The sequence below is a fragment of the Homarus americanus genome, unplaced genomic scaffold, assembly GCF_018991925.1.
Source record: "Homarus americanus isolate GMGI-L3 unplaced genomic scaffold, GMGI_Hamer_2.0 scaffold24694, whole genome shotgun sequence".
In the NCBI taxonomy this organism is placed as follows: domain Eukaryota; kingdom Metazoa; phylum Arthropoda; class Malacostraca; order Decapoda; family Nephropidae; genus Homarus; species Homarus americanus.
Genome location: NW_024732780.1, coordinates 5,644,750 through 5,655,051, shown reverse-complemented (window position 1 = coordinate 5,655,051; position 10,302 = coordinate 5,644,750). Strand labels below are relative to the sequence as shown.

At 37.4% G+C, this 10,302-nt stretch overlaps 1 protein-coding gene across 1 annotated transcript; it reads left to right on the top strand.

The window, feature by feature from the left end:
• Positions 1–372: 372 nt before the first annotated feature.
• Positions 373–1,913, top strand: LOC121868990. The gene has a single exon (XM_042370044.1). It carries the CDS (start codon positions 469–471, stop codon positions 1,570–1,572), a length of 1,104 nt encoding a protein of 367 aa, XP_042225978.1. The 5' UTR covers positions 373–468; the 3' UTR covers positions 1,573–1,913.
• Positions 1,914–10,302: the final 8,389 nt, after the last annotated feature.

Sequence of the window (10,302 nt, the reverse complement as noted above, 5' to 3'; positions counted from 1 at the left end):
GAAGTCAGTCACTTTGAGATCCTAGATTCACCCCTGATGATTATACAATATAGGAAATCCCTCAACTTGACCATAGGAAGAGGCATCCCCAGGATCTATGCTCTTTTGTACAATAATAATATTGTACAAGAAATAAATATGAAGGAGATTTTTTTAATCCTAGACGAGTATATCGCGGTCGCCGCTATATATATATATATATATATATATATATATATATATATATATATATATATATATATATATATATATATATATATATATATATATATATATATATATATATATATATATATATATATATATACATATATATATATAAATAATTTTTTTTTTTTTCGTTTACCCTTAAAATATAGATAAAATCGTCCTCCTTAGAGACGTCTGGTCCCTAGATGGCGGGCCAGTGGGAGACGGGCTTCCTCCTATTTACTTTCCTTGACCGACATCATAACACAACAGTGGACAATGGCTCCGAATCGATTGTCATTCGAGCAGCGCAAATTGATTTTGAAGTGGTACTGGAAATCTGAGAATGTGTGTGACGTGCAACGACAATGGAGACGTGAATTTACAACTGAGCCCCCAACACGACTAACTATTGCTAGAATTCGTGACAAATTTGAGGCTGAAGGTACTGTGCAAAACATGCACAAGAATCGTTCTGGGAGGCGTCGCTCATCAACGGGTGAGGAAAATGCAGCTTTAGTGTTGCAAGCATTCACACAATCACCACAAAAATCTGTAAGGCACACCGCTCGTGAAACAGGAACCAGCAGGGCAAGTGTGTACAGGATTCTGAAAACTGCCCCAAAGTGGAAATCGTTCCTGCCTCAGCTTTTACATTCCTTAAGTGAAGACGACTCTAGACGCAGGGTAGAATTTTGTGAGTGGATTCAAGGAAAGGTGAATGAGGATAAACAGTTCGTTGACAAGATTGTCTGGTCTAATGAAGCCACTTTCAAGCTCAATGGTACTGTAAATCGCTACAACTGTGTGTACAGGTCCCTTGAAAATCCAAAAAGTCAGGTAGACAAGGAAGATAATGTGCCAGGATTGACAGTGTGGTGTGGTGTGTCGTCTAAGGGTATTGTGGGACCGTTTTTCTTTGAAGGGACAGCTACTGATGCTGGGTACTTTAACATGCTGCAGTCATCCATTGTACCTACCATACACCAGCTGTATGGAGACAAGAAAGTTTACTACCAGCAAGATGGGGCTCCCCCACATTTCCACAGTGATATCAGGGATTGCCTCGATACTAATTTTCCAGGCCGGTGGATAGGGCGAACAGGTAATGTTGATTACCCTCCACTTTCACCTGATTTAACTCCATTGGACTTTTACTTGTGGGGTAACCTTAAGAATACAGTGTATGCTAAAAAGCCTTCTACACTCCAAGAACTGAGGCATGAAATTGAGTGGTCCTGTACAGCGATCCCAGCACTTATCTGTCCAAAAGTCTGTCGCTCTGTTTTTCGCCGCTGCCAGCAGTGTCTAGATGCTAAAGGTGGACAATTTGAACATGCTGTATATGATAGTGAACAATGTGACAAACCATTGTTTCACTGAATTATTAATTAACAGATGTTTTCTTCATTAATCAGAACAGTACAGTACCCTAGTGTTCATCCTTAGGGTGTCATGATACTCAAAATTATTCTGAAGACTACAATGGAAATAAGTCTTTTGACTTTGTGTTTTCTTTGGAATTCTATTACTGTACTTGTATTGTATACAGTTTATACTGTATGACAAGTGTTTACTTGTTAATATATTGTAGTTCTTGCCCATATCATAGTTGGTAAAAGTGTAGAAGGGTGACCACCAGAAGGAATTGTCCGAATTGATTGAAATTTTTCTACACACTAATATCATGATACTAAACACAAAAATGAAAACAACAATACGTAGAACCTGACCTAACATACCCATAGGTTGAGTATGTTTGGTCAGGTTTTATTAGGTTCTATGCATTATTTTGTATTTTTTTTATATATAATGCTAATAACATGATATTAAACACAGAAATGGAAATAACAATGCATAGAACCTAATCGAACCTGACAATCATTTTATTTACTCTATCCCGCTTCACAATTCTCTTCCTGGCGCCATTTTTGTTGTTGACCTCACTGAATCCCTGTTCAAGAGACGTTTCCTATAAATGATGAACACTTCCACGTATTCCTCCTCGCCATTACTGATGTATATCAACCTTAATATTAAGGTAAGTTGTTCAACACATGAATTAACACGATAATGCATAGAACTCTAACCTAACATACCCATAGGTTGGGTATGTTAAGTCAGGTTCTATGCATTGTCGTTTCCGTTTTTGTGTTTAATATCATGATATTAGTGTGTAGAAAAATTTCAACCAATTCGGACAATTCTTTCTGGTGGTCACCCTCTTCTACACCTTTACCTTATAGTTTATTGTGCAGCTAATCCAAAATGTTTGTAGACCCCAGGAGTCCAAAAGAATATGAAACATTGGGTGAAGATCAACCCAACCAATACGTGAACACGTCTGAGATTAATGCTCATTTTCTATTCCATTGGACCCTGAGGTCTCGATACTTTTTAGATCAACTATACTTGTGATGAATTCCCCAAAATCAAGTCTGTACCTGTATAAATTATTTGAGATTAATATTACACATAACGGTACTGTACTCACACTTGCAGTTGTATTTGTGTAAACAAATAAAATAAAAATATTAAATTAAGATTATATCTATTTATTTACATGTTCTATGTTGATTTGCAGGCTATCGAGCTGGAGTTGGTCTACCGGGATATTTACACTAGTGTCTATTAACCAAACCTCACCTAACCTAATTTAATCTAATAATTCTTAACCTAACCTAGGTTAGGTTAGGTGTAAATATAATGCACTGTAAATATCCTGGTAGACACAATTCCAGCATATTATAGTAGCACCTAAAAATCATGTTACAAGTTTTTAATAGAACAGTACAGGAAGCATTAGTTTGATTGAGTATATAATACCGGTACACATGTTTGGCAGTGACCAGTATACTGTACACATGTTTGGCAGTGAACAGTTAACACGGACGAGTGGAACAAGCTTAGCAACTTTGTAGTAAGTGCTGGAACTTTGGAAAGTTTCCAAAGGAGGCTAGATAGATTCATGGATGATAGAGAGTGGTAGTAACTCTCGACAGGAGCTGCCATGCACAGGCCAACCGGCCTATTGCAGAGTCCTTATGTTCTTATGTTTAGCAGTGAACAGTATACACGTTTTAACAGTGAATAGTATACATATGTTTTAGCAGTGAATAGTACATATACATTTTAGCAGTGAACAGTATACCGTACTGTAGTATCCTTATTATTTAAGTTCGTTTTGTGATGGGTTGATAGAACATTATCGAAAAATAACTAATTTTCCCCCCAAAATCCCATATTCAAAACCAGATGAGCTATTGCACCTTAGTATATTCCAGGTCTCTTATTTACAGAGCAATAACAGCTGATAACATAAGAACATAAGAATGGAGGAAACTGCAGCTGGCCTATTGGCCCATACTGGGCAGTCCCGTTTACACCCAACCCCTATTGCTCATATGAGCATCCAACCTATGTTTGAAGCTATTCAGCATATTCGAGTTAATGATGTTATTTGGTAACTTGTTCCATTCATCCAATACTCTGTTTCCAAACCAGTGTTTACCTATTTCACGCCTAAATCTAAATTTGTCTAATTTAAAACTATTGTTACGAGTTCGCTCCTGGTTGGATAGTTTGAGTACCTTTGTAATGTCCCCTTTGTTTAGCCCTGCCTTCCACTTATACACCTCTATCAGGTCGCCCCTCGCTCTACGTCTCTCGAGGGAGTGCAAATTAAGATGCTTTAACCTGTCTCTATACTCAAGGTTCCTAATGCCCGGGATTAGTCTTGTCATTCTCCTCTGAATTCTTTCCAAGGATTCTATATCCATTCTGTAATACGGTGATCATTCAGGCTCTCCCTAAAAATGTTGCCAGCACTCACCATCACTCAAGCACTGTTGTTGTCACTGCTCAAGAGGGTTTGTGTTTACCACAGGATCTGTCTTGAGCACTTGATAAATAATATTGTAGCATACTCATCAGAACTTAATAATGTTACAAACCCCTTTAGCCACTTACCAGCAGCCAGCTCATATATTCAGAAGCAGTAGATTACCACAAGTGTTTAATTATCATCGGCTGTCCTGCCAGTCTCCTTTAATTTCCCGACAATTGGTATCAGTGTACAGACAAACCACAGGCCGGTAGATATCCACCAGGTCACAGAAACACACTTGTGAACTGTAGTCTTCTTTAATAATCACTTAATCTTCACAACACTGTTCACAAGGTATGTCTTTACAACTGGGCTTTTCACTTCGTGTATATACAGCCAGCAAACTACCTGTGTATAATTCCTTAGTCTTTTCATTTTATATTACTCTCAACAATTCCACAATAATGGAACAACATTTATCTCTTGGTGTCACTAGGCTTGTACTTCACACTTTGAACAAGAACAGATGAATGACTCCTAGGCAGCTCGCAGGTGTTTATATTTGTCTCGTCAGATGCCTAGAACATTCTAGCGACATCTAGGTGTTGCACGCCAGAATGAGACAAGCTTACAATACGTAAGTACAGTCGGCCCTTAACATACGCGGGTTTATAATACACGGATTTGCAAATACGCGGAATGCCCCGCCGGAGGAATATTCTGTACATTGAAGTAATTAAAGTACATTCAAATCGCGCGCCATTCAACTCACGCGCGGCACCGAACACGGGACACCGCCCGCTCTCGCAACCTCACACACACACACATAGCTCTCCCTCACTCAGTCAGTCTCGCTGTAACCACGCTTGTGTTGACATCAGCATTGTAGTTGCAAAAATATTACATTTCCGTGAATGTATTATATCAAGTACAGTATGAATAGAATATTACTAATACAAGAGTATTTTAACTGAAAACTACTAAAAAAGCGAGTAACATATCTTGAACATTGGAAGGCTAGGTGAAGTCTTTTGTTTTCATGTAGTTTATCCTAATTTACATTGAAATGCATTACGTTTCAGCAAAACTACTATTTCTTTCTGAGAATATGGAAATGTAATATTTTGCTGAAATGACGTACATATTACAGTGGAAAGTGACGAAAGCAATGACTCACTTTCTTTCGTTCAAAAGATGTTACCGTAATCGCTTTTCGAATGGTTTTCAGTTAAAAAACTGTTGTATTACAATAATATTCTATCCTAATTCACTTGTGATACAACAGTTTTTTTAACTGAAAACCATTCGAAAAGCGATTACCGTAACATCTTTTGAACGAAAGAAAGCGAAAGTCATTGTTTTCGTCACTTTCCACTGTAATACGTACGTCATTTCAGCAAAAATATTACATTTCCGTGAATGTAGTATATCAAGCACAGTATGAATATAATATCATTGTATTTTAACCGAAAACTATTAAAAAAATTATTAACATCTCTTGAACATTGGAAGGTTAGGTAAAGTCTTTTGTTTTCGTCATGTATTTTATCCTATTTTACATTGAAATACATCACGTTTCAGCAAAACTACTATTTATTTCTGAGAATATATTCATTCAGGCACAGTTTAGGTAAAATATACATGTGCTGTAACATTTTTTTAATTGAAAACGATTCGAAAAACACGTACCCTCTAGCCCTGTTTAAGGAGAAGACTGGGAGGAGCTGTTTGGTGCTTAAGACGATGACAAGGAAAATGATTTTAATGAAAATATTCAGAAAGACCCTGGCACTGTCAAGGAAAGTGGCTGCTGAAGGCTTCCGGGACATGGCAGAGGACGAGATTAGGGAGCTAATTGAAGAGCACGACACTGAGCTGACCGAGGAGGATCTACAGGAGTTAGTAGACTCAGGCAAGGAAGAGGAAGCGAAAGGGAAAGAGGATGAGGAAGAGCACCAAGAAAAAACTTAAAATTTTATGGGTGAAATGACGGCATCAAGCATGGGGTGATTTCTCTTTCACCCCCACTTCCTTCTCTTCTCCCTTCTCCTCCACCCCCACTTCTAATTCCCATCATCATCATCATCAACCAGGAGCCTTCTACATACACACCTCAAAATAAGTGTACTTTACTGCATTTTTTTTATACTTTGTATGTAATTTTTGGTGAGCTGGAACCAATTACCCAAAATCCCATTGAAACAATGGTTTCAGTTAATGAAATTTTTGATTAACGAACGACCTTCTGGAACGAATTATGTTCGTTAACCGAGGGACCATTGTATGTTTCTAAAATTGCCAACAAAATATATGCAGAATATCCTGTATCAAACTTTGCAAGAATTAGGGATATGAATAAGCTAGCATTATTTTGTGGAACAGTACCATGTTTATGTTGTCAAGCAAAAAACATTTTTTATAGCTGTACAAGATTGGAATACTTTAGTAATATAGGCATGTACTGTACAGTACTGTACTATTACACCACATCAAAGCTAGAAATAAGAGGTACATAACAGATGAAGTTACAACAAGAGATAAGAATAATTTGTTGTATTACTGCCTGACGAATCTTGTACCCTACAATGTTGTAGTAAGCACCCCACAATCTTGTACTCTACATACTCTGTTGTGGTAAGCACCCCACAATATTGTACTCTACACTGTTGTAGTAAGCACCCCACAATCTTGTACTCTATGTACACTGTTGTGGTAAGCATCCCACAATCTTGTACTCTACACTGTTGTGGTAAGCACCCCACAATCTTTTACGCTATACTGTTGTGGTAAGCACCCCACAATCTTGTACTCTACACTGTTGTAAGCACCCCCCACCCCAATCTCAATTAGTCTTAATTACACTGAAGTGATTGTCACAACTTTGTTCTTCTGTTGTAGTTGAATTATTGTTATTTGATTAAGTCACCCCAACCCCATAAAGTTCCCACTTGGAAATAAGATTTTAAATTTTCTTTGCTGTATATAGTTGAACTGACCTTTTGTTTACCATTATATTATGGTACCTTCATTGTTTATGTACATTTTGAACCAATGTAATAATCTTTCTGAATAAATACATATATATCTGCAGTACCTGTACAAGCCTTACATACAGTAGTACAGGTGCTCCTCTACTTATGAACGAGTTACGTTCCTGAGGCTTGTTTGTAGGTCCAACTTTACTCTTGTAGATACTCTGTACCAAACATATTGTAAAAAATGAAAAGATTATGGATATTTAGTACAGCTATACCCTTTAATACAACCTTAAAACCTGGCTCACTCTTCTCCTCTTAGGTAATGTTTGTTCTATCTGGAATTTTCTTCAAAATAATCCAGTCTCATCCATATTAAACACCTGTTCTGGCAGGTAACCCCCCTCAGTGATGATGTTTGTATCTCTGAAAGTTTGTAAGTTGAAAGTTCTTAAGTAGAGGAGCACCTGTATAGAGATTTGGTTGTCATTTTTTTTTTTTACTGGGATTAGCCCACCCGGGCACAGGTCACTGACTCACATCAGGGCCGTGGTGGTGGTGTAGAAGGCTCCAGGATGATGATGATGATGGGAATTAGAATGGGGGTGGAGGAGAAGGAAGAAGAGAAGGCATTGGGGGTTGAAGAGAAGTCACCCCATACTGCCATTTCACCCATAAAATTTTAGTTCACTTGGTGTAATTCAAGACTATTTTCTTTAAATCAACACTGCACTGTGCTATATATTATCAATATGTAAAATATATTTCAAAATGACCAATAATTTGACTGGAAACAGAAAAAAAAGCGTTTATGTTGAGTCTCAAACAAGATGTTCCTTCCTCTGAACCTGTAAACAAACTGACGCCAAACTTGGTGTGTTGAGCGGCTGTTTGGCGCACATAAAACTAGTTTCCTGTACTTCAATTATGTTCAATAATTGTTAAAATGACTGAAAAATTTAATATGAAACTTTTAAAATGATTGAATAGTACAACCTTCTTGATATTTACTAAAATGGTTAGGAATTTAAATCCTAGAACCGATTACTGTATTGGCGGACTACTACTACAGCTGGTTAGCAGGCGAAAACATGTTGAGGGGCGCTCATAAGGAATTCGTTAATCGAGGGAATGCTCATTAACCGAAGTGAAGAATCTTATGGAAGGTAATTCGTTAACCGAAATTTCGTTAACCGAGACGCTCGTTAACTGAGGGATCACTGTAATAGTGATAATAATAATAATAACAACAACACTACTAATAATAATTTGTAATAAATAAAAATTTTAATAAAATAAAAATAATGAAATAATAACCATAATAATATAATAACATTAATAGTAGGCCTAATGACGACGACGACAACAACAACAACAACAACAACAACGACGACGACGACGACGACGACAACAACAACAACAACAACAGTAATAATAATAATAAAGACAAGCAACAATGAAAAAAAAAGATCAATAGTAAGAAACAATATGTGTATGTTGTCTTGTCAAAGTAAGGGAAACAATTGAGACCCTGCAATTGTGTGTAAATGAGGCAGAAAGTCAGATCAGCAGCCTGGGACTTGGTCACAATTTTTGTGGTGCTATGTGGCAGCAAGGTCTACCATTAGACAACACATTATGCTTCCAATATCTTCCCAGGTGGTAGTACCTCCCTGTTTGGTAGCTGCCTAATACATCTTTTAATTTAGGAATTAGGTGGTATTTATGTTACCTAGACAGATAAATTTGTCACCTAGTGAATGAATTTTTAAACTACTGGGTGACAAGCATTATGTGTTCTCCAATTTTTTTGTTATGGGTCTTGGAGTCAAAGAATGACATGATAAAATCACCAGTACAGTTTATTCTTCATGATATTAATATGCATTGAAAGCTAAAAAGAAAAGAAAATGTCAAAATTCCTTGTTTAAACAGTAACTTCAACTGCCCAATGTCTCCTCGGGACAGTGAAATCAAGAGAAAGAATTGTGACCCTTTTACTCCTGTACTATAATGTTCCAAGTGGCATCCTGTTTCTTCTTTAAAGAGTGAGGTTTTTAAATACTTTAATTGCTGTCAGCCACTGAAAATATAAGAATTGTCAATACTGGCCAGTGGCAATGCTTTATTTAGAAAGAGGGTGGAACTTCATGGTATAGCTTTCCCACCGGTGCAAGGGTGGATCCTGGGGGGTCCTGGGGGTCCAGACCCCCCTTTTCACCAGAAAATTCCAATACTCGCCATGTCCCCCCCTCCCCTTTTGATATATTCCTGGATCCACCCCTGAAACCTTTAGTCAAGTCACTCTGTGGGTAGGTGTGTGATAGAGGAAACTGGATTATCATTTCTCATGAAGGGATTCTCTACTTGCCACAAATCATTTTGTAGCAGTGATAGCTTGATATATTTGCAAACACTAGCATGGTTGGAAAGATACGCATTTGGGCCTTGGGGCAAAGTTCAGGTTGCTAGATACTGTGTTCTGATTAATCACAAGAACCTTGGTACAGTGTAGAGGAAGTTGCAAAGGAGAAGTTGACAAGGCTAACAACTGATGATGAAAATGCTAACACTGGTAAGAAACGTACTTACAGAGAGAGGTATTGTGTGTCGTGCATGGCTCACAAATCTAACTTCGCATCTAGAATCTTCGGTGATGAAGTCAAGCACTGGAGAACAAATCTCAAAACTGTGGCTTCATATTACACAAGTTCAGCAGTTCGGATGGATGAGTTAAAGAAGATTGTGGAGGGGTCTGGATCTAAAGTTCTGCTGGTTTTCACAACATCTCTGAGTTCATTTTGTGGAATATCTGATTACGCTAAATGGGTTTGGAAGAATTTGCAATCCATAAGAAAGCACTAGAGCTTTGTATGTACACTCAGTAAAAAAACTATCTTTACAATTCTTGTGCAAAACAAGATGACACCACGAACTTAAGGTTTTTGATAAAGGCCCATAAGGCCTATCTCGCATTGGTTTCCCTGCATGTGGATTGTTCAATTAAAAATTCATCGGAGCTCTCATGAAAGATACATTTTATACCGAGTGTACATCTGAATACAGTACACGAAAATAAGAAAGCATCAACTTGAGGTATTTTGAGAATATGGAAAGAAAGTGATGATCAACACTACCTTTACAGCATTGATGTTCAATTTGCTTTGGTTGTTTGAAAACCTGCAAAAGGTGAGTCAAAGATCAATGGCAACTGTGATATTGAAATTCCTAAAAGAGCTGCCCTTGCCTCTTTAAAATTGATGAAATTCAACTCATTCTCAGGAAGAATAAAAGAGAAATTGAAGATTGTAA